The sequence below is a fragment of the Triturus cristatus genome, chromosome 4_1, assembly GCF_964204655.1.
Source record: "Triturus cristatus chromosome 4_1, aTriCri1.1, whole genome shotgun sequence".
In the NCBI taxonomy this organism is placed as follows: domain Eukaryota; kingdom Metazoa; phylum Chordata; class Amphibia; order Caudata; family Salamandridae; genus Triturus; species Triturus cristatus.
This window is the reverse complement of record NC_140585.1, coordinates 1,119,240,324-1,119,265,820: the sequence shown is the minus strand read 5'-3', so window position 1 is coordinate 1,119,265,820 and position 25,497 is coordinate 1,119,240,324. Positions and strand designations below refer to the sequence as shown.

General features: G+C 48.3%; 1 protein-coding gene across 2 annotated transcripts in view; it reads left to right on the top strand.

The window, feature by feature from the left end:
* PUS7 (pseudouridine synthase 7) overlaps positions 1-25,497 on the top strand; it is a 291,175-nt gene that overhangs the window by 73,473 nt on the left and 192,205 nt on the right. For both annotated transcript variants that reach the window (XM_085654146.1, XM_085654148.1), the window contains exon 6: positions 13,072-13,183. In XM_085654146.1, coding sequence (XP_085510272.1) covers positions 13,072-13,183 — 112 coding nt within the window. The remainder of the gene's footprint in view (positions 1-13,071; positions 13,184-25,497) is intronic.

Sequence of the window (25,497 nt, the reverse complement as noted above, 5' to 3'; positions counted from 1 at the left end):
CTTGAAAAAGCATTTCTGAGGGGAGACGAGTGGGGAGAATTTGTGGAGATATAAAAAAGAAAAGGGGGACAGATGGAGGAAGCAACAGATGACCTGGGGATGGGGAGGACAACACGAAGAGCATCGGGGATGTGAGGATGAGAGCAGAAAGACATGCACTTCCATGGATTGCTAGCAGCAAAAGAAGAAAGTAGTTCCTAAATTTAAGCAGTAGAAGGTTCATAAAAAAAGTATGCTTCAGTGGAGGGACAAACACAAGATGAAGAGAGAAAATCACTGATAAGTCAGCAAATGAGATTAACAACAAGGGAATGCAAGGATAAGAAGTGGGCTGATCAAAGCCCGGTGTAGTGATAGGTATTGTACATAATGACTTTCGAGAGCAGACCTAAAAAGTACTCAACCCATGAGGAAATGTAACCATTTTTATCAGTAATACTTATCCATGGGAATCAAACACCGTTTTTCTATGATTTTAGTCTCGACCCAAGTCAGCATTAATGTAACACGCTGCTGATTTTAAAAGCGTGATAGGGAAAAACATTGCAGCCTCCTTGGTGAATCCTGCAAAGCTTTCTAACATGAACAACAAAAGCAGTGACATCATTTTTATCAAAGGTCGCTCTCATTGGCGCGAGTGGCATTCTTCATCAGATAATATTCCTATGAAAAAAATGTATTTTTGAACTCTGAAGAGTTAGAATGGAGGGGCGATCTGAGCCAAAGATGCTTACCTGGGGGAAACTAGGCTTCATTTGTAGTAGCATACACAGTATTCGCACCGTTTTACATATCTATGTTAATCCTCGTGCTACACAGCATGTTTTTTAAAGATCATTGAAAATTATATTTCCTTTATGAAAACTTCCCACAGTTACATATGCAGAGTCAGAGTTCAGTAGTGCTTTGTTATTTCCTGCTTGAATCTGTTAAGTAGTGGTTGCAAAAAAAACTGAAACTATTTTACTTTTACATCTGGCTCCTTATGCCGACCTGTCAAGTGTAAACAGGACATTTAATATACAGGTTTCATTTCTAATACCTCGGGGACTTGCCAAGTTCTCGCTTGTCCTAATGCCCGTTCAATGTTTTGGTCTTCCCTTTCAGCCCTGAGATCCTTTTCCAAGAATATTTTGTTTTATTATTTTTGGACATTTTTTCTTTCTTGGAGATATTTTTTGTTTTAGCTTGTGTCTTTTGTGCTTGGCTCTACTATTTTTCATTCAGTGTCTTCTGAGTAGAACTTTGTGAATGATCACTGTTAAATTACTTGCATCGAGACAGAGCTTCACACTACAGTGGTGGACATTGAAATAATGTGGGATAGTTGTAATGGCAAGCATGGCAACAAGGTTAAATGTGGCTAGCACTACCGGTGCAGCCTCAGTACTGACAGAGGGCCAAGTTCAGCCCTCATTTTTGCCCTCTGATACCAGCTCTGATAACCCGCCATTAGTGATCTGTTCATACCTGTAGTGCTTCCCAGCAGGTAAAGACGAATGCGCGTGTTCTGCACTTGCAAATATCCCTGTTTCTATCTGGCATCCTGCCCCCTTTGGCCACAGTAAGACCCAACTGTCCTACTCATTCATCATCCCTGTCAAAGTTCTTCAGTACCAGGTCCCTTGGACATTGTCCATATATTTGACTCTGCCACTTACGATTTTGGATTGCACAGGTGGAAGTGGTCAGTCTCGAATTATTCTCCTTCCAGGATATGAATTGCTGGTGTCTATATTTTTAAGACTGTTTTTCCCCTGTGTAAAACTTTCATTTGAGGTGCAGATGCTGCAGACTTTCAATTGTGTCCTCGGCCCGCTAGATTGAGAACTCTAAAGAGTCCAAAATGGTGCTCCCCTTTGGGGATAGAAAAGGATTATGCCTTGGTTGCTGCCTATATCTGATCTGTTGACTTTAAGATGCTGTCTGGTAACTATAAAGACTGTGCAAGGGATGTCTACTCTTAATCTACTACAGGAAACAGAAATGTATCTAAGGAGAGGCTAGTTTCTTTCGCTTTAGGAGGAGAACCATCCTCCATTTATAATCTACCATCTGATAGACAACTGTATCAAGGTTAAAAAAAAACAAAATAGAGACTGAGGCTATTAATATGTCTGAGCCCTTCCAGCAGATTTTGTTTCTTAAATTCTTGGGAGTAGTTGATGGGTAAGACATCATATCATAATTACAAGACATTGTATAACCATGGACCCTCTTGGCATTGGTCCAGCTCGCAGTGAAGCAACTGTTTTCAGATACACATCATTTCTATTGACTGAAAAGAGCATTTCCTAGTCATTTCTTTAAAGAGTCTCTGTTAAGTACTTCTCACGTTTAGCTCCGATTTTCTCTAGCTAGCTGTGTCATGCCAGACAAGGAACAAGGCACGTTTTTAAAAAAATATCTTCTAAAACGGTCTTGGCTTTAACAAAGTGCTCAGGGCTAGGTCGTGGACTCACTGGTCAACAGATATCACTTTTTCAGCTCAGGTAAAATGTCTTTCTTGCCTTAAAATTTTGTGAAAGAGCTAGGAGTTATTACCCCTTTGACTCCCAAACATCCATGTTCCTTTAGTCCTTCTATCTTTTTAAGCTATCTAAACCAAACGCACTTTGAAACTTGAACTGGACAGCCCCTCTGAAGGCATAACTCAAATCACTATACTAGGGCAGGATTGTGACTCGTTGACCGATATTGCCGGTAACCTTAGTGCTTGCATGGTGAGCTTGGTAGTCATGCAGCCAGCTTAGGTTCCACGGTGAGTTACACACGCCCTTCTGACACCTGTGTGAGACCACTGGTCCTCAGTCCAAATCTTGGAAGGGCCAGCATGTCATTCTACTGTGGTCAGTAAACTGAGTGCCATTAAGTTGCCTTATAGTAACGACGAGTATTTACAGTGCTCTCAAAATTGAACTATGGTATTCCCTGCTATATAAAACATTACAATTTTTAAGGTTGTATTATCTTATGCAGTTAGAATATCCTCTTCAGTTTTCTCAGTGCTTTTTTTTCCACAAGCGTCCAATAGACATTTGTACATGAAGACAATGGTATTTATCACTAAGAAATCCCTATGCCAAGAGTTGATATGTCTTGTTTTCCGTCTCTTTAAGCTAAACTATTTCTTGTGATCACACAAGTTTTGGATTTGGTGAGTCATTGTTGGAGGGAGGCCCGCCGGGTAGTCGGGGAGACTATTCCGGCACCTTCCTACCGCAAAGTTATAGCCGAGCGCCGCTGAGAAGCCTCCTCGGGGAGGTCTTTCGCCTATGATCGTACTAGGCCCAGTAACACCACCACACAGGACTCAATAGTAGTTGCGAGATTAGATTCTTTATCAGCAGTAATACGGGCAATATTTACAGAGGGATCGAGGGATCCTGTCAGAGTCTCAGTGTTCGTTCAAGAGGATAGGGTAGCGGGACAGTCTTAGTGCCAGCCAGGCACGGGAGGGCTCTGCGCCAGACCTTGGATGCTGGTCTCAGAGCGGCTCGGACGTGGAGAGCCGCGACGTCGTCTGCAGGGCTCGGATGGTAGTTCCGCTTAGGTCGAGCCGCGACACGGTCAGCAGGGCTCTGGTGGTAGGTCCGCTTCGGTCGAGCCGCGACGAGGTCAGCTGGGCTCCGGTGGTAAGGTTCAACAAGGTCGGGCCGCGACAGCGTCAGCAGGGCCCCAAGGGTTCGTGAAGGTCTTTAAGCACGGTGGAGCCGCGACGTCGTCAGCAGGGCTCGAGGGGTGGTTCCGGGTGAGTCTTCTTCGTGGGGTCAGCCGCGATCCGATCAGCAGGGCTCTCGACTCCAGGATACAACTACTGCCCTGTTGTCGGGTCGCCCCAGATATAGGACGGGAGCCCTTTGATGTCCGGACCCGTGCGCCCGGAGGGGGCGGAGAGGACGGGTAGGGGGCGGCCAGACGCCCAGCAGGAGAGGCGCCAGGCCCCAGAGAGCTGTGGGGTGATCACACCCAGGTGTGGAGAGACGGTAGGGGGTCCCATCGATACTGCCCTCCGCCGAGAGTGGGAAGGGCTCACGTGGTATCCCCCGAGCCAGGGGTTGGCGTCTCGATGTCGGGCCTCGCTGGGACCGAGGCCGGGTAGAGCAGGGTCATACAGGTGGTCACGTGGAGTGACGTGTAATCCAAGATGGAGGAGCCCCGATGTGCATGGGACCTCGTGCGGCTTAGCGCGGGGAAACAGGACCACGCCACGAGGCCGGCTCCCACACGCGTCCTCCCCAGCTGAAGGCAGGGAGAGTCACCCATCTTCTTGGGGGTTCGCCTCGCCGAGGCGGAAGAATCGGGACAGGCCGTCAGCATTGGCGTGGTCGTTGCCGGGCCGGTGTTCAACAGTGAAGTCCATCCCTTGTAGCGAGATGGACCAGCGTAACAGCTTGGGGTTCTCGCCCCGCATTTGCATGAGCCACCGCAAGGGCCGGTGGTCAGTCTGGACCCTGAAGTGGGTACCGAAAAGGTAGGGCCGGAGCTTCTTGAGAGCCCATACCACAGCGAAGGCCTCCCGCTCGATGGTGCTCCACCTCTGTTCTCGCGGCAGCAGTCGGCGGCTGATAAAGGCCACCGGTCGTTCGAGGCCCTTGGCGTCCAGCTGGGAGAGGACTGCCCCGACCCCGTACTCCGAGGCATCGGTCTGGACTACAAATTCCTTGCTGTGGTCGGGGGCCTGTAGCACAGGGGCAGCGCACATGGCTGCTTTGAGAGTATCAAACGCGGTCTGGCAGCGGGGCGTCCAGTGCACCGCCTTGGGTTGTTTCTTTGAAGTGAGTTCCGTAAGGGGGCCCACAATGCTGCCGTAATCCTTTATGAAGCGTCGGTAGTAGCCTGTGAGGCCCAGGAATGCCCGGACAGCGGTTTGGGTGGCGGGGGGCTCCCACGCCTGGATGGCATCCACTTTTAACCGGAGGGGGGCCACCTGGCCACTCCCCACCTGATGGTCCAGATAGGTCACAGATCCTTGACCGATCTGGCACTTGCTGGCCTTAATTGTGAGGCCGGCTCTTTGGAGAGCGGCCAGGACTTCCCCAAGGTGTCCTAGGTGCACGGCCCAGTGGTCGCTGAAGACAGCAATGTCATCGAGGTAGGCCGCGCTGAAGGCTTCGAGACCGGCCAGGACCTTATTTACCAGCCTCTGAAAGGTCGCTGGGGCGTTCTTCATGCCGAAGGGCATCACCCAGAAGTGGTAGTGGCCGTCGGGGGTAGAGAAAGCTGATCGTTCTTGTGCGCCGGGAGTGAGCTTGATCTGCCAGTACCCAGCAGTGAGATCAAAGGTGCTTAGGTAGCGGGCGGCCCCTAAGCGATCAATCAGCTCATCGGCTCGTGGCAAAGGGTGGGCATCGGTCTTGGTAACTGCGTTCAGGCCCCGGTAGTCGACACAGAATCTGAGTTCGGGGGCCGTGCCGGGGGCGGCGGCCTTCGGCACCAAGACTACCGGGCTGGCCCACGGGCTGTCGGAAGGCTCGATGACTCCGAGGGCGAGCATCTTGGCGACCTCGGTCTTGATGCAGGCCCGGACTCGGTCAGGCACTCTATAAGCGCGGTGTCGTACAGGGGGGCTATCCCCCGTGTCCACGTCGTGGACGCACCAGGGGGTTACCCCGGGCGTGAGAGAAAAGAGGGCAGTGAAGGGTTGCAGTAGCTTCTGCCAATCATGGCGCTGTTCTGGTGCCAGGGTGGCAGAGAGGTGGACGCCCTCCAAGGAGCCGTCTTGGCTCGAGGACCCCAGGAGGTCTGGTAGGGGCTCAGAGTCACTTTCACCCCCATCGTCGGTAGCCAGTAGTAAGCTTAGTTCAGTTCGGGCAAAATGGGGCTTGAGCCGGTTGGCGTGCAGGACCCTGAGCGGGTTCCTCGGAGACTCCATATCGACCAGGTACGTGACGGGGCTCTTCTTTTCAACTATCTTGAAGGGCCCGGTCCACTTGTCCTGCAGGGCGCAGGGGTCCACGGGTGACATGACCCAGACTTGCTGGCCCGGCTCAAACTCGACGGCTGAGGCATTCTCGTCATACCAGCGTTTCATATCTTCTTGGCTGGCTTCAAGGTTGGCTTCTGCCAGGGCACGGAACTTTCGAGTCTGGTTCCGCAAGGTCAGGAGGTACCGGTAGACGTCGGGTGGGGCACTCTGGACGTTCGCCTCCCAACCCTCCTTGACCAGGCTGAGGGGCCCTCGGACGGGGTGCCCATATAACAGTTCGAAGGGGCTGAAGCCCAGGGACTTCTGGGGTACCTCCCGGTAGGCGAACAGGAGGCAGGGCAACAGGACATCCCATCTCCTCCTGAGGGGCTCTTCCAGGCCCTTGATCATCCCCTTCAGGGTTCGGTTGAACCGCTCGACCAGTCCGTTCCCCTGGGGGTGGTAAGGGGTGGTGAATTTATAGGTGACCCCACATTGTTGCCAGAGGGATCTCATGTACTTCGAGATAAAGTTCGTCCCCCTGTCGCTCACCACTTCTCGGGGGAACCCCACCCTGGAGAAGATGCCCATCAGGGCCCGGCCCACCACTGGAGCGGTCAGTCCGGAGGGGAACAGCTTCTGGGTACCGGGTGGCGTGGTCGACCAGTACCAGGATGAAGCGGTGGCCCAGGGCGGTCCGGGGGTCGGGGGGCCCCACGATGTCTATCCCCACTCGTTCGAACGGGGTGTGGACGGCTGGAAATGGTTGCAGGGGGGCTTTCACGCGTCCCCCAGTCTTCCCGCTAGCTTGGCAGGTCGGGCAGGACCGGCAGTGCTGGTCCACGTCTCGTCTCATTCGGGGACAATAGAAATGGGTCACGAGGCGGCTGTACGTCTTGTCCCGCCCGAGATGTCCGGCGAGGGGCACGTCATGTGCCAGGTTCAAGAGGAATTCTCGAAATCGGAGGGAGACCACCAGCACCCGGCTGGCCCCTAGTTCGGCGACTTTCTGCTCGCTATACAATAAGTCATGGTCCCAATAGACCCAGTGGGTTCCCGAGGGGTCCCCCGCAGCCTGGGCGGCCGCCTGCTGTCGGGCCCCCTCGAGGGACGGCCAGCCCTTCTGTTCTTGCTGGAATTGTTCACGGGTGGGGCCCCCGTCGTGGCGCCACTGGGCCAGCTCGGGGATCTCGCTGAGGGGAGCGGCCTCGTTGGAAGAAAGTTCGGAGGGCCCGGCCTCCTCGTCAGGTTCCTCCGGGCTGGAGGAGGTGGATGGTTCGGGGCCCACCGGTTTGTCGGGGGCCGGGGCCGCAGCTGGCTGGACGGTCATGGACCGAGTGGTGGCGCAGGCCCACTCGGGTAGTCCTAGCATCCCCAGATGCTCTCGGCGCTCCACCTGGGCCCAGGGGGAGCTCTCTAGGTCGTTCCCCAGGAGGCAGTCCAACGGGGCGTCGTCGCGGACAGTCACTTTTAGGGTGCCGGACACTCCTCCCCACTCGAAGGGGATTCGGGCCATCCGGCACATGCTCTCGGTGTTGTCGGCGGTCCGGACAGGGCAGAGGACATGTGGTAGGATCTGTTCGGGGGTCACCAGATGGCAGCGGACAGCGGTCACACTGGCCCCAGTGTCCCGGAGGGCCTCGGCCCGTCGCCCATTGATTGTGACCCACTGTTGGTACTTCTGGGTGTTGCTTGGGATGGTGGCGCGGGGCACCATTTCTCGGGAGCCTAGGCATACAAGCGACATGGCGGCTGGTTCCCACTCGGGGGACCCGTCGTCGTGGTTCTCCTCCTCGTCCTCTCCCTCCCCCAGGGCTGCGGCGGCAATTTGTCGGGGAGGTGGCCCCGTGGTCCCGTTCCGTCGGTTCATGGGGCAAGCCGGGTCACTTGCATAATGGCCGGTCTGTTGGCATCCGAAGCAGGTTACTGTCGGTCGTGGTCCAGACCGGGCGATAGGGGTCCCTCTTCGGCCCTGTGTCGGGGAAGCGGGGTTGGTTGCTTGCCCTCGTGGCGGACTTCTGGGCGGCCCGGCTGGGAATTCTCGACTGCGGTGGGACCCCCCTCCTCCGCCTCGCTGGCGGGGAGGTCCCGTGGTGCTCCGTTGGTAGTCCCCCACGGGGTTCCGGGGGACCCGGGTGTTGACCCATCGGTCCGCTTCGGCGGCGAGCTTCCGGGGCTCGGTCAGTTTACTGTCCAGGAGGTGTTGCCTTAGTTCCACAAAGCAGTTGTTGGCGAGGTGCTCCCAGACAATGAGGTCGAATAGTTCGTTATATGAGGTGACCTTGCTCCCTTTGATCCATCCCTCCAACGCTCGGCTGAAGAAGTCCACGTATTCGACCCATGTGGTACCGGGGATCTTCTTGCAGTCCCGGAAGCGTTGCCGGTACATCTCGGCCGACAGTCCGTAGCGGGTGAGTAGGGCTTCCTTCATGTGGTCGTACGAGGTCATCACTGCGTCGGGGAGTTGCAGCAGGGTATCCCGTCCCTCGCTGAGGAACCTCCCCCATAGGCCGGCGCCCCAATCCTTCCGGGGTACCCGATGGGAGGTCATGGCGACTTCGTACGCTCTGAACCATTGCTGGATGTCGTCATTTTTATACTACTCCTTGACGACATCCTTGGGAATGTGAACCTTTGGCTCGGTCGGGGGCAGAGCGTCCCGGGCTCCGGGGTTGCTGGTCTCCCCGGTTTTAGCTTTTAGTTCAAGTTCTTTAAGGCTCCTCTCGTGCTCGAGGGTTAGCCGTCTCTCCTCTAGCTCCCGATGCCTTTTCTTCTCCTCGATTTCTTCTTGTAGTCGTAGTTGCTCCAGGGCTATCTTTTTCTCCACCAGTAGGAGCTCACCGTCGAGCCGGAGTCGGGCAAGATCCATTTCGTGTGTCCGGGCCCTTTCCCGTTCTCGTATCTCTCCGGGGGAAAGGCTGGTGTCTGGGATGGTTCGCTCCCCGTTTGTCGGGGCCGTGGTCAGCAGGTTTCCGTCCCGGGCCGAGGTCCCTTCGGCTCGGGGTGGAGGGGTCTCGGGTTCTGCCCAGGCTTTCAGGGCTTTCTGCATTTCCTCCTTGGTGCCCAATCCTGTGGTTGGGATCCCTTTGTCTTTGCAGAATTGTTTGAGTTCCTTGTGGGTGTATTCCTCCAGTTTCTCCAACTGGAAGGTTGCGGTCATGGTTGCTTCTTGGCTATCCATGGTTCCCTTTTTCTCTTCTTGTCTGGTCAGGTAGTGGTTGCGTTACTTGCTTGTAAGATTGTGTTTGCTCGGATCCCGCCGCTGGCCACCAAATGTTGGAGGGAGGCCCGCCGGGTAGTCGGGGAGACTATTCCGGCACCTTCCTACCGCAAAGTTATAGCCGAGCGCCGCTGAGAAGCCTCCTCGGGGAGGTCTTTCACCTATGATCGTACTAGGCCCAGTAACACCACCACACAGGACTCAATAGTAGTTGCGAGATTAGATTCTTTATCAGCAGTAATACGGGCAATATTTACAGAGGGATCGAGGGATCCTGTCAGAGTCTCAGTGTTCGTTCAAGAGGATAGGGTAGCGGGACAGTCTTAGTGCCAGCCAGGCACGGGAGGGCTCTGCGCCAGACCTTGGATGCTGGTCTCAGAGCGGCTCGGACGTGGAGAGCCGCAACATCGTCTGCAGGGCTCGGATGGTAGTTCCGCTTAGGTCGAGCCGCGACACGGTCAGCAGGGCTCTGGTGGTAGGTCCGCTTCGGTCGAGCCGCGACGAGGTCAGCTGGGCTCCGGTGGTAAGGTTCAACAAGGTCGGGCCGTGACAGCGTCAGCAGGGCCCCAAGGGTTCGTGAAGGTCTTTAAGCACGGTGGAGCCGCGACGTCGTCAGCAGGGCTCGAGGGGTGGTTCCGGGTGAGTCTTCTTCGTGGGGTCAGCCGCGATCCGATCAGCAGGGCTCTCGACTCCAGGATACAACTACTGCCCTGTTGTCGGGTCGCCCCAGATATAGGACGGGAGCCCTTTGATGTCCGGACCCGTGCGCCCGGAGGGGGCGGAGAGGACGGGTAGGGGGTGGCCAGACGCCCAGCAGGAGAGGCGCCAGGCCCCAGAGAGCTGTGGGGTGATCACACCCAGGTGTGGAGAGACGGTAGGGGGTCCCATCGATACTGCCCTCCGCCGAGAGTGGGAAGGGCTCACGTGGTATCCCCCGAGCCAGGGGTTGGCGTCTCGATGTCGGGCCTCGCTGGGACCGAGGCCGGGTAGAGCAGGGTCATACAGGTGGTCACGTGGAGTGACGTGTAATCCAAGATGGAGGAGCCCCGATGTGCATGGGACCTCGTGCGGCTTAGCGCGGGGAAACAGGACCACGAACGAGGCCGGCTCCCACAGTCATGCGTTAATCATGATGTCTCTTAAGGGAGAGTGGGAACGTGTGAGGCTAGATTGCATGTGTCTTAATTTGACACTAATTAAACGGAGCATTTAACAAAGAATCTTCCATTGTCGTCCATTAGTTGCCTGACATATCTTTAGAATCTTCTGACTTTCCTGTAAAGTACAGAACTGAGGGTTTTATCCAAACGTGACAAACTGCAATCCCTGTTCATATGTTAAGTGGACAGGACAGGAGGTATATGATGGTTAAGGAAAGTTTGACTGCATCATGTGGTGCCCAGTCTGAGCAGCTTTTAAACTGGAATTGGTTCAACAAATTGAAATGGTTGACTTCAAAACATTGGTCATTATCTTCATGCACAGGCAAAACAGTGTACACTAGCCTACTTGTTCGCCTCTTAAGTCAGTCATTTAAATAAGTTCCCATTTGCAGCTGTGGCAAATGTTAACGGTGGATCAAATGTGATTGTAATAGTAGCTGGGCTCTCCTACCCAGATTCAGGACAGAAAAACATCCCAGTCTTGTGCCAAGCAGTGAGCTTCATTGTAAGTCATTATATCCAGGTACCCTTAGTGCTCTAAGTTGCTCTGGGCATATGCACAGAGATGTGTTTACATTAATTAAGTAATTGAATTTGGATGGCAGTGCTTCAGGTCTGTTGTGGGTTTTTCATTGAGGCATTTCACATGAAAGGACCTAATCATATACAGTGAAAGATTATTGTAAAATAGAACCCATGAAACATCAGGAACAGTACTTTGGTAGCTGGTGAGAAATGTGTTCAAGTAAAAGGACACTATGGTTGACATTTTGTGTTACATAATTGATGTACTTTTAAGTAGTTTAAAAGAAAAGGGCTGTGGGATTAGAGTGTGGCAAAAAGATATGCTGAGACCTTTGAGTCTTCCCTTACAGAAGCTCATGGCCCTTTAAGGAAGCTGTTGACCTTCAGTTTTCACCGAATCCACATGAAACTGGTTTCATCCTTCAGTGCATGCTAACAGGTAATAAATCCCAGTTCCGGACACCTGTGGCAGGTTTCAGTTCCGCACTGCTATTGAAAAAAGCAGTATGTCCCTTCTGCTCAGAGACTTCCACCACTGAGGTTTCACAGTTCAGGTGCTCCGCTTTGCAGTAAAGAATGTGCAGCACTGCGCTGCTTGCCACAGCTCAATGTGCTCCAAATCAATTTCCTTAAGTAAAGAAGGATATAAATATTTACGGTTTATGTTCATTTTACAGCAAGTTTTTTTCGTTTTTCATACTCTTTGGATTTTATTGACGCCTTTTCTCTTCGGGACATTTCTTGTATAAGTTGGGTTGACTAGTGGCAAACTAGATGCCTTCAAAGGTGGCTAGATTTGCAGTGCACCATCTTCCATGAAGATGGTCTTGTAAGAAACTATGGCCAGGTTGATGTCAGGTTCTGTTAGCTGCTGTTGTAGTAAAATGGGGTCTGGTTTCAGTCATGCCTTGATTCATACAATTCCCAGCACTTGTTTTTTCTGTCCATTACTTTGCCCTTCTAGGTGCTGTGCTCTGAGGTTATCCCATTGGGTGGCAGCATGAATGAGTTCATCATGGGTCTGCTAGCTAATAAAATAATTTTGATTTTCTGTACTTAAACCTCTAAAAGTGAACCGTTCTAGTCAGTTCATCTAGTAGCTCCTGCATTTCATCACATGCGCAGATGACTTGGCATTGAATTGATCCAGCTAGTCATGTCCTGCTGTAATTGACAATTCTCTGTATCCTGCTGATTTAGTACTTTGTCTCTTTCTGTTTATCATTGTTTAGAAATATTCAGGAAACTGTGAGATCTGCACCTCCAGACATGATCTACTGCCACATTTTTCTCAGTGAACTCTTGGTCACTACATTGATTTACTTCCACTAACGGTTTGCTGCCGAGTGCTGTTCACCAGAGTATGCCCTGCTTGCTGCTGCCCACCATGTAATTTCTTTGCAGGATTTAAGGCTACGGTTTAGTCATTGCAAGTGCCAATATAAGCATCCATTTGCATGCTCACCTCTAAAACTCTATGATGTATTTAAACATTAAACCATGCTCTTTTATGCTCCCTTTGCTGTGCATTTGGAAAGATGTCAGAGCAGTATCAGGTAAGATACGCTGGCATTTCATGGAGAAGCAATGAAATGCCAAACTCCGAGAACCATTAAATCATGGTTATAGAACTATATTTTTATGCATCACTCATGATTAAATTGCTTAAGCAATTCATTTAGCCCACAAATAATATGAAGCTTCTCAGGCATTTGTTAAATCCTTGAACTAGTTTCAATGATTTTATATGTTATTTTATAAAACATATGATATTTAAGATATTCCTTTTAACTTCCAAAAATCCCTTTACCATGAATATGTTTAAAATTGATTTATCTTGTTAAGTGTGTTTGTTCCATGTGCCTTAAAAAGCACTCACCCAGAAACTCAATTTTGTCGGCCTGTGCTCTGTTGGCACTTTCTGAAGTTTCTGCTTAACCAAAGCATGCTGAAATGGTGTGTGATCCCAACAGGGGCCATGCCATTGGTTAGTTCACATGTGTGCAGTGAAGACCTAGTTTCATTTGTGTTTAGTAGAAATACTACAATACAGCATATTCCCAGACTTTCCACAAGTAGACCATTTTAGATGTTTTTAATGTATTTTACTTGTCTCTCTAGTTTTTCATCTTGGTGTTAATATTAATTTTTTTAGTCTAGACTACACAGTGATAAATTAGACCTGGTGATTCCATTGTATTATATTTAGTTGCAAACTGCTTACGTTTTTTGCCTTTTATTTTGTTTTGTTAAAGATCCACGAAAGCATTCCTGGCCTAAATCGAGGGGAAGCTATTGTCATTTTATACTCTACAAGGAAAATAAGGACACAATGGATGCCATTAATTTACTATCGAAATTCCTAAGGTTAGTGTTTGTGATATGTGAGGAAAAAAAGATGCAACATATGCCATCAAGGTTTTTATTACAGATTTAGATCTTACAATGAGATCTACAATATAAAACTACATCAATTAATACAACTTTAAAATTTTTTAAAAATTGTAAACATTTTACAACACATTAATTCATTGACTGGGCAATTTATCATGTCCAAAGCAGCTTTTGCAGTTTGTAGGAAGCCGGCTCTTGATATGATATACCAAAATGAGGTCTATCGTGCAAAGAGTCAAGGAATATTCCCTTATGAGTGTACAGGGGCTTGCTCTAGCAATCCCAAGGTGCTCTTCTAGTGGGTAGTATAGTCGAGCAGCCTTAGGCTTATCAGAGAGGAGTGTTAGACATCTGCACATACACACAATAGTCAATAAATGATGCATGTGACTCAATAGGAGATTCACACCAATTTACATCAGACGTATCTTTATATAGGTTTAGGCACCAGAATCCATACGATTAGGTAAGTATGTTTTGCAAGAGAAATACTTTTATGTTTAAGCACTCGACACTTCGTGCATTGTTTCAGAAGCTTCAATGTTATCCTATGGAAGGAAAAACAAGCATGGCATTCAGGTGCAGTACAGCGACTTACAACACAAATCTTGGGTATTTATGGTGATTAGGTGGCAAGGTCCAAGGCAGCACCAGCAGGTCACCTTCAGCGAAACTAGGGTGGCCGAGTGCGTTAAGCTCCCTTGCCGGTCATCCTGTGTTTGGTGGTGGAAAAACATCCTCTGCCCTACCAGGCTCAGTTTAAGGCCTCACCCTTGGGGGTCAGAAACTCGTCTCTGGTGGCAGGCTGGGGAAACCCAGTCAGTTAGCATACCAGTTGCTGGTAGGTTTTCAGGGGAATTCCATATTTTCAGTGAAGCCATCCTGTAGCTGGGGGAACTCATTTTCACCAGTGTCCAGCACATGCTTTTAAAATGGCTTCCCTGTTCACTTGTACTGGTAGTAATGGAACTGAAAAGCCCAAGAGCTTATCTGCTCATGCAGTTATGACCTCACATGTAGTATTGTGCACCCTGCCTTAGCGATGTAAGGGTGACTTGCCTATACTGCATGTAATGTCTGCCGACATGGCACACAGGCTGTGTGCCATGTCGTGTTTTTAATTTTGTCTGCACCAAGACACACAGTTATGCACAATCTTAGTGGAGGGGTCCCTTAGGTTGGCTTATTCGTGTTGTAGCCCTTGGGGACCCTTTTTAGTACCTCAGGCCCCATCTACCCTCTACTAGGGACTTACAGAGGGTGCTAAAGGTAATGCCAATTCGGGTACAATTGCACCGTTTTGGGAAAAAGATCTGGCTGAATCTGGTTCGCAGGAACCCAGTGCACTTCCAGTCAAAATCACATCAAATACTATACAAACAATCGGGTGACCATGTCAAATAGGGCTCTTTCCTACAATGTTGTGATGCCATATTTTAAAAAAAAGTGGTTTTACAATTCTCTGTTGTTAGACCTTTAAAATTGGACAGACCAATATTACATGTTCAATAGTCTGTGCGCGATTATAACATTAGGTGCATATTCTTTCCTGCCTTTTGCCATGCATCCATCACAGTTTTTAGCTGTAAAAACTTCAACCTACATAGCATTTGGTTTGCTTCAAGAGGTTTTGTCTTACACATGTAGGAAAGATTAAGTAGTAGGAGTGAGGCCATAACTTGCTGCATGGATCTGCGGAACAGAAGTCATTCAAATGTGCAGATACTTTTATGTGCCATCATGGTACTCTGAAGACTAAAATACCACATTCCCCTATGACAGCACAGGTCACCAGGCACCCAACAGCATTCGCCATGCAGCCATTGCATCGTATTCAGTCTTGCGCATACATATGCTTCCCAACACAATAAGCAACATGGACCTATCATATGCTCCAGTTTTTTTAAAATGTATACATATTTAGGTGTACCTCCAGGTTCTGGAGTAGCGTGCTACTCGACAAAAAAGTGCTTCAACACCCCATCAGGGGTAACAAGCGCTATACAAATGCAAACCTTTTTCCCTCTTCTAACCCTATGCTATCCTTCTCACTGTAAATAACTGACTAATATCCACCACTCAAATTACTTTCATATTTCAGTATACTAATTCAACACTAATCCTTCATGGGTTCCAGAGTGGCGTGCTACTCGTCAAAAAAGCGCTTTTAGTTTTTTTATATAGCGCGAACTAGACCCGAGCATCGGGTATCAGAGCGCTTTACATGAGCACCAGTTTTGTTACAGAGGGACACATTTGTTTTTGTTAGGCACAAGGAGATTAAGTTATTTGCCCAGAATCACAGGATGTTGAGCGTCCTTGCCAAGACTCGAACCGGGCTTCCAGCGTCGAGGTCGACCGCTCTAACCATAAAGCTACATCCTTTGACGCCTTGTCAGGGGTAGTAAGCGCTATATAAATGCAATTACAATACAATACAATACACCTATGCCTCCTGTGTTCCAGGTTCCAACTCAAGTACACTTGGGGAACTACTGCCTGACATGATTGAATAACACACTAGAAACGGGATTTAGTTCTACACATATCCATTTCATTCTCCATAGAGCAATGTTTCATGGTATGCTTTAGATAATTTTTAAGGTGAACATAGCTCATATTCTGAATATCAGATCTAGTCAAAGAAAAGCTCTTAAGTGCACATAAAATGTTAGTGAAAAGCGTACCAGGCTTTGTAACAGGCAGGAGACATTCCAAGTGTAGTAGGAAGGAGACATTCTAAATGCCATCAACCTTTGAACATTATTAAGGTTGTTATTTGGGTTGGACCAGGATAATGATTGTCCAACTGATGCCATAATTTAGTATTGAAATTCCTAAGGCTAGTATTTGTACAGAAAAAACGAACACCTTCTGCATACCATCAGAATTACTTGGGGGTTGATATTTGTGCTTTAAGTGCCCCCAGCATTCCATTAATTTAAGCTCTTGAGGAGTCTCACTTTTGGTTCACAAAGATCTGGTGCCGGAAGTGAGCATGCTAGATAGCTGCTCTGGGGCGTTTATTTTTCTAATCTTAACAGCAACATTTTATTGTCAAAGAAGAAACAAGTCGGCGCTCATTATTGGAAATATGTATATAAATCCGAAACAACCAGAAAAGAAAATAATCACAAGTGGCATTTTAAAGTTAATTAAAACCTTACAGAAATATGGATCTCGGTGGGGGATTTTAAAATGTTTCTGCTCAAAACACCTGATCCATTCCCTTGGTAAGAGGAAGGGAACAATGGGGAATCCTGTAGATCGCTCTGGGATATTGGAAATAAAAGACAAGGCAGGCCAGAAGTTCTCCGCCTCCTTGAATGCCTTGGAATTTAGAACTCTGAATGGAAAAGGGGTCAGGGACCAAACAGCCGCCTGCACATATACAATGATCTCCTTTTAAAAAAAAAAACATATTTTATTAAGTTTTTCGGTTGTCATAAGATATGCATCACATTCTGGTAATACATTCTGTATCCCACTCACGCTATGTCTCTGATATATTATCTTAAACTTATTCAATTGGCTGATGATATTCTATGCAAATAACATAATAAACATGCCCCCCAAACTCCTCAAGAACCCCCTTATACAACGATCTCTGATAGCTTATATTTGCATATCAACACAGAATTTAATGTGGGCAAGCAATTTTCAAGTGTGTCACACATTGACGAGCGACCATGCATGATTATTCTGTACCCTCCATATGGATGTTCCTAGATTGACACAATTACAAATAGTTGGTACAGAAGAGGGCACTTGTGGTCTCCGAAGAATAAAATGGTCAACATTGCCCTCTACTGGGTCCTGATGGAGTTGAGAGTATCTCTAAAAATGAGGCAAGTAATTCCTCATGCTGCGATCTGGCAAAATTTACTGGAAAAGCGAACAGAGATTTATAAGTAATGCTCAAAAGCAAGGCAGCACTATCATCCTGAAAGGACCCTGTAACCCGGGATTAAGGACCCTCAAACGAGAATTAAACAACCTTCAGAAGTCAGCGAACAAAACTAATAATACTACCACACAAGTAGCTGATATCAGGAATGGCTTCAGATCAGAAGTGTGGGAACTCTCCAACGCCAAGGAAGAACTGGCATGGTCGGAATTACATGAGGCATTAATAGCAAATGCCCTGCATACTTTTGGAATCTTGTTAAGACAAGGTCGAGTTATAACACTCATAATACTTCCCCTGCAGCGTCCGCCACAAAGTGGTCTCACTACATCTTCAATTTGTACAGTTCTGGGAAAAATGAGTGCGGTCAGGATGATCTAGTGGAAGAACTAGTTTACCGCTTGGATAAAACTCAGCTGCACTGTAGTGAAGCATGGGTGTCCGAATATTCAATTAATCATAATCTGGCCTCCTTTTGAGCCGCAGGAGCCCTGGGCCAAAAGGCTTGCCGACAAGACTATTCAAAAGTGCTACAGACGAATGGGTAGCTCAACCCAGCCCCCTTAAAAATTGTCTGTGGAAAAATACAGTGCCTGATAGCTGCAGAGGTGCCATGCTTAATCAAATTCATAAAAATGGCCCATATGACAATCCATCTAATTTCTGGCTCATTGCCCTACTTGATGTGAAAGCTAAATGCTTCACCAACATCTTAAACAATGAGCTGGAGGAGTGTCAAACACCATGGCCTTAATATCCATTACTCAATTGGGTTTTAGGTGCATGCATGGCACTGAAGATTATTTTGTGTTTTTTTCTTTGATTAAATTGCAAACTGCAAAAAGGTACCTCTGCTTTAGGCCTCTTCGATAGAGTTCAAAACCACATTGGACAATGTGGATAGAGGGAGACTGTAGCAGAAGCTGTCCACTTGGGACTATTCATAAAATCAAGACCTTTTCAGGAGTATAGCAAAAGTGAATCATTGCCCCACTGCTCTGCATTTTATACGTGGTGGACATAAATAAATTAATCGTAGTATCTCGGCATCATTCCCGGCTTTAGGTTGTGTGTCTTCCTATATAGTTTATCATAGAAATTCTTAAAGACCATCTAGATTTCAGAGGGTATTACATGTTTTGTGCCTTCTGCGTCCTTGATTTCCTCAATCCCCATAGCAACCTCCCTCTGCCTAGTCCGAAGGACCAAAAGGCGACCCACATTCTCCCCATACTCCTAACATTCCATTTTGCGTATGCGACATTTAGTGGCATTCTCGTGATTGACAGACTGCATTATCCTAGCTCTAACGGCTGCGATTTTCTTGTGGGTTTCTGGGTTGCTGATATTCTGACCTGTTTCTTGCGTCTGACACTCTTCAAGGAAAGACAACTCTGTGAGAAAGTCGTAGATCTCTTTATGCTTCCTCCTTTCCTGGTATAATGTGTAGCTCCGCATTTCCCCCTGGATCCCTCCTTTTAGCGCATCCCATATCACCACTTCTTTTGTTGATCCCTTTTTGAGCTCCAAAAATTGTCTCACCCAGTGTCGCATGTGCTCTAAATATTCCTTGTTGCATAAAGGTTTCCTATCTCGTGGCTTATATACCCCCTTCAGTGAAAGCTTTATACTCTGGGGATTGTGATCAGCAAGCACACTAGGGTGGCTCTGGATCATAACTTGATTGGACAGCGCCTTAGATATAAAAAAATAATGCAATCTAACTAATTTATTGTGAGGATGTGAAAAAAAAGTATATCCTGGATTTAGTGTCATGCATTTCCCCCAGACGTCATCCAGCCTGTGAGTTTCAACCAGACGGGTTAGTGCTTTAAATTGCATAGGTTTCCTTCCCATGTATCCTTAGGTGGAATTTAATCATGTATCCATATCTAGATGTAAATTAAAGTCTCCACTCATTACCAAAGGGGTTGGCCATTTTGACAGCTCAATATTCAAAAAATCCAAACTGTCAGCCTCGCCTATATATTAGCTCCATAAATTGAACACAGCGTAAACCGCCCCCAATCTTACAGTCTGCATTTACCCACCTCCCTGTTTTATCTGATAGTTTCCGAAGTATAGTGCAGCTAGAATGTCTCCCTAGTATAGCCACCCCCTGGAGGTTAGCCCTTGTTGTGAACACTCTAGAACGTCAAATCCAAGATCAGATAATACCTTTCTCTTACACGGGGATGTGGGGTCTCCTGAAGACAGAGGATATCGAACTTCCACAGCTTCAATACTGATGCCACCCGTTGCCTTTTGGCTCTATCATTCAACCCACATATATTGAGTGTAGCTATGGAAATCCAATCTTCCCCTGTATCGTAATTTTATATTCCTGCCCACCGTGACCTTGCTTGAGGCAATAAACCAATTAAGCTTTCCCACTTCCATCTCTGGGATTCCGTCATTTACTCCTGCTGCTTCCTCTTTTAAAAAAAGCTCCATCATATTCCTCCTTAGTTACCTCATCGAACAATATAATTTTCTGGTTGATGGGTTCTGAATGAATACCCTTTCTACTGTGAATGCCAAGGCTGTTGTTTAAAGGGAAACCTGTGGGCTCTCTGGATCTCATTTTCCCAACTCCAAGCAGATATTTCCGGGAAGGTGCCTTTGAACAGCTTGATGATAAATTTCCATGGAACTCCACCCTCTGCTCCTTCAAGTATATCAAGTACTCTCAGATTGTTCCTTCTCAGCCTATTTTCTAAGTCTTCAAACTTCCGCTGAGTGTCCACCATCTGAGTTTTCAGTGAGTTCATTAATTTCTTACTGTTATCTGCTATGTCCTCAAAGGTCATTATCCTAGTCTTCATTTCCGCCATCTGTTCCGTGAAATCTGAACAGGTCTTTTCAACCTTTTTGATTGCTACTTGTATCTTTCTATTTGCTGACTGAGTTTTCCTATTTTTCAAGCGTGTCTTATCCCGGTATGCCATGATGCTTTGATAGATTATATCCAGTGTAGGAACATCTAGTTGACCCGGCCCTCCTGGATCCTTGCCAGAAGGGTTAGATCCTTCTAGGGCGGGAGTCCCTGTATAATCTTATTGGAGCTCCCGAGATATTTTCCTTCTCACTGTAGCAAGACCTCCCTGTTGGTTATCTTTATCTGGGGGTACACTTTCATTACTAAGGATGCTCTCATGTGATTCCTGAGAGTCTCTCCTTCTAGGACATTCCAGTGATTCCAGGTCCTCCTAATTTCTGTCAGAGTGATCAAAAAGAAAAAAAAACAGATCTCCAGCGTCGGTATCAGATCGCCCCCGGGGTTGTTGCTTCTCTACTGGGTTGCACACTGCTGACCATTGCTAGTCGAGATTAATTCAGAATCTCTTTTAGGGAGCTCTGCCTGTGACCGTACAGGGCTGACTACCCCAGGTACATTTTCTTTTACATTTTTCAGGCAGCACTGGCCCAACCCCTTCCCTCCTTTGCTCCTCTCCCGTCTTCCGGTCCCCCTCTGTACTCATTATTTTTCCAGAGTTGTTGAGACTACCTCCGACTCCCCCGTTCGAGATCTCAAACTACGACATCTGGCGAAGATCCACATTCCAGGTCTGAGCACCAAGGGAGTCTTGTGCAAAACACTAAGAAGATTTCTTTACAGAAAGGCAGTCAATGCAGTCCTATGGGAGAACACTGTGTTATCGGTTTACGGGTAAGAAGCTGGTCTTGGTTTTCTGGGGTTCGCAGCAGGGTTCCCCAGGGTCAGTGATGCACTCTCAAGGCACCCTCAGCGGCACTAGGGCGGCTGGGTAAAGAGTGCTGAAGCCCAATGTTATCCAATGGGGGATAGGGTACCTCAGGTTGGTGGCTGCTCACGAGCAGGCCGCAAGGTTGTGGGAGCAAAGCTCCGGGTGTTAGGCTCAGGTCAAAGGGGGGGTCCGATTTAGTACACAAGGTGCACCCACAGCGTTACAGGGGCAGCAGGGTTCTGATTTGGCATCGGGTGCCCTGTTGGTTTCAATGGGGTTCTCCGGTTGCAACTAACACTGCAGGCTCGAGCACAAAGATCTTCTGGAGGCAACCACCAGTTGGAGAGGTAAGTTGGGATGTCTTGGGATACCGGGACACCGTCGGTTAAGCTACCCAAGTCTATGGGACGTCGGGTGCAGGAGTGTCTTTTGGCGTCAGGTTTTTCTTACCGGCTCCGATTGCGGTGTGGGGTATCCTCCAGAAAAGGGCTGCAGGCGTCGGTTAGAGACTTGAGGCAGGTCAGGTATCACCAGATCCCAGGTAAAGATTGTCGGGGAGACCTCCTCGTGGTGTTGGGCCACTCAAACTCGGGCCGTGAGTGTTTGGTGCAGAGTGGTGCAGACTCGCGGATTTGGACGGAGCCAGAGTCTGTGGGGGAGCAAATCTGGTTTGGGTAGGCAGGGCAGGACTTCCGGGTTCTTGGGAGCTGCTGGCTGCAGGACACATTGGAATTTCGCTGTAGTCGGTCGAGGTCATGACAGACCGGTAGGGCTGGGGCCAAGTCAGTTGCTGTACTCCTCTTCTTCTTCAGCATGGCTCTTCCGTTCTTGTTTTTTCTTGTTTGAGGAGGCAAAGTTTAGGGTTGCCCCTAAATACTAAATTTAGGGGGGTTACAGGTAGGTACAGGTCGGGACCAATGTGTCCCTTCCTTAGGGTGGATACACCCCCTATTATGCCACCCACCAGTGGGAGGGAGGTATGAGCCTCACTCTGGTTGGCTGGGTCCCTCCATCTGCATGATTGCGGGGACTTAGAGTTATGCTTTACCTTGCCTCCCCCACCTGAGGGGAGGGTTTGGCAAAGGTGGGCACACCTCTCCTCCTAACTTGGTTTTCCCGCCGATTCTTCCCCCCAAAGTGGAAGTCAGAAACGGTGGGGGCCAGGTGTTGAGAGCAGCAAATGGCTGGGGTAGCTCACAAAGGCGGCAAGCCTTTGAAGCTTTCCCTTCGTGGACCCTGCCCATCCTGAGGGACGAGGCTTGGCACCTCGTCCCAGGATGTGCTTTGTTTCAGGACCCAGAGAGTGGCAGGCTGTCGACCCAGGGGTTCCAAAACATGTCTAGTGGTGGCACCTGGCGAGCAGCCTCTCAGCCAGGACACTAAACTTATGTTGTTATTCAGGGGGCATATCTAAGATGCCCTCTTAGTGCATATTTCAATAAAATCTCACACTGGCATCGGTGTGGGTTTAATTGGTACTAGCGGCTGGCACCATTAAAGCTGTCTCGTGTTTATACCGGCGGATGACCTACGAGAAACTAGCCCCCCCTTACTAGGTTGAAGCAGTATTGGGAGGAGGATTTAGAGGGCGAAATACCTGACAAAATATGGGCTGAGCTGTTGGAGAGGCCCTGAAAATGTTCCAGAAACATCTGTCCTAGGTGTCATGTAGAGGGGGCTGATTTTCGTCACATGCTGTGGAGCTGCCCTCGGATCGGGGCCTATTGGCAGGAAGTATGGTCCTTACTATGCGAAGTTACGGACAGGGAGATTGAATTTGGTATGGCTCCTTGCTTGCTACACTGGTTTCCCCACACCTCGAAGACTAAAGTAACTAGTAAACTTATAGATCTGGGATTGGTACTGGCCAAGCGGGAGATTACATCTAACTGGAAGGCGCAACGTGGGCCGAGATTGCAGAAGTGGAGGGCGGAATTCGTTCGGTGGGCGGACTGTGAAACGGCTCTTAGGTTGCAGGCGGCCACTCGAGTTCATAGCGATAGGGCGCTGGACTCTGCCCGAGCCTGGAGAGCCATAGCAGAACTTCTGAAATCCACAGACTCTGATATGGAAGTGGCGTCGGAGATTAGTGATACGCAAAACATACCCTCCTCTGGGCCTGGTTAGAACGGTTACGGGAGAATAGATGGACCTTATTACTAGCCTGTCAGCAGTCCTGAAACGGGAAAGTTTGATGTTCACCTTAGAATTGTAGAAGATGTAAGTATGCGCACAGCCGAAGGCCTTGTTCTGTATCCACTCAACAAGCCATGCCAGGGGAGTTGTGGGAATGGGGGATGGGGGGAGGAGGGGAGGTAGCATGGGATAGGTTTAAGGGTTTTATGTACTTGTCTTTATTACGAAATGGAACTTCCGTGGGCACTCACTGTTATTCGCATTGTTGCGGTGCACCTTGATATGAAAAGATAATGGAGCGGCTAATGGGTGGTATATCACAGGATGTTATAATGGGTATGAGCAACTCTGTCTGTAAATCATCGCACATGAACAGTATTGTTTGTACAAGAAGGATGGTGGATTAGGATCTTAGTATGTGCGCTGAAGTTTTTGCTTGAAATGTTCCTGAAGTACTGTACAAGGTTACTTAATAAACATATTTTACAAAAAAAATCGGTGTGGGTTTAATGGGCTGAGAGGTTTGATACCAAACTTAACAGTTTTCAGTAAAGCCATTATAGTGCAATGGAGTTTGTAATGACAAACTACAAGACCATGTACTCTTTATGGCATTACTACACTTACAGTGTCGAAGAATTTACTTAGACACTGTCGGGACACAGAGCTCATGCACCTGTACCCTCACCACTGGTATAGTGCACCCAGCCAGAGGGGTGGCTTGCCTATGCCAGGGCGGTGGATAGTAGGCATGGAACACAGACATGTTTGACTCTTCACTTGGGGGGGTGGGGTAGGGAGGAAAGAGAGAGGGGGAGAGAGAGCAAGAGAGATATAAAAAAAGTATGTATGTATAAGTAACGGGTACAGGGCCTCTAAGGGTGGCACAATAAGTGCTTCAGCCCTTACAGGCCTTCCCTGTTCACAGTACCCTTGGTACCTATGGTACCTTTTACAAGGGAATTGCATGTGGCCAGAGTGTTGACAATTGGGTTTTGCAACTGTACAGTTTAAGGGAAGAACATATGACCCGGGCACCTGGTTGGCAGGAATCCAGGGCACACTCAAAGTATATTAACATTAGGCAAACAGTGGGGGAACCATGCAAAAAAGGGCACTTTCCTACATACCCCACATGTGTGGGTGGGCCAAGAGACTACATCACAAAAGGACCTAATGCGGTATGTGGCGAGATCAGCGCTAAGGGTAGATGCGGGATTTGGGGCCATGATTGACTGCCACCCATGGAAACCTACCTACCAACCACAGACATTTTTGAAAACTAGACAACCACAAATAACACATTTTCCTTTTTTTCTGTGAGGAAATCTTCTAGAATCGTAAGAATCCACAAAACTCCTACCACCCAGGGTTACCTGAATTGTGCCTACAAAAACGCTGCTCTACTTATGTGGCTGGGCCTAGTGTCCATGCTAGCCATGCATCCCTGGACTCCGCTGGTTGATTAGTTTTCGAAAATGTGCAGGTTTGCTTGGTTTCTCTAAGTGCCGGCTGAGCTATTGCCAAAAATCCACAGCTACCAACATTGCAAAAAAAAAAAAGGGCCAGTTTTCAGTGCAAAAAAGGGATACATCCATGTGGCGTTTTGGATCTTTTCCTGTTGCGGGTGCTAGGCCTACCCACACTATTGAAGTACCATTTTTATCAGAAGACTTTGGGGAATTCTGGGTGGAACGAAGTTTGTGCCTTCCCACTGATTCGAGAACTTTTCATCTGAGTTTTTTATTGTTGTCACAGTTTGAGGTTTGCAAGGGATTCTGACTAAAATAAAACCTGATGAGAGCCATACCCAGCCTGGATTCCCTCAAATATATGCAGTTTTACTATGTTTCCCAAGGTTCCTTCTTAGCTAGGGCATACAATCCACAGCTAACCACATTTGGGGGAAAAAGGTCAATTTTCGGTGAAAAAATGTGATGCGTCTATTTTTCATTTTGGCCTGTTTACTATCATGGGCACTAGGCCTACACACAGAATTGAGGTCCCATTGTTATCAGAAGAGATGTAGGAATATAGAATAATAGAACATTTGTTACCACCAATTGGATTTCGCTGCATTTGTGCAACCCAAATGTAAACCAGTGCGTAAGAAAGAAGACATTTTGAAAAATGCCCTCAATCAAACAATCACATTGGATTTGTAGAGTACTTCTTTTCACCTGAGAGGGTATCCAGGCACTGGCAGGGTGCATTTGATTAGCCGAATAGCCAGGTCTTCAGGAACGTTCGGAACTCTGAAATAGATGGGTACTTCTGTAGATCGAAGGGTAGCTCTTTATATGTATTTGCTGATAGGTAGAAGAAGGAGTGACCTCTGCATCTGCTACGTCGGATGCGGGGGACAGGGGGTTATTGTTAGTGAAAGGGACATGAAGCGGAGGGGTCGGTGGGCTGATGGAAGTTCAGGTGGTGGTTCAAGTAGGCAAGTCCGCAGTTGTGTAGGGCCTTGTAAGCATGCGGCAAGAGCTTGAACTGCCATCTTTTCTGTACAGGGAGCCAGTGGAGTTCCCTGTGGT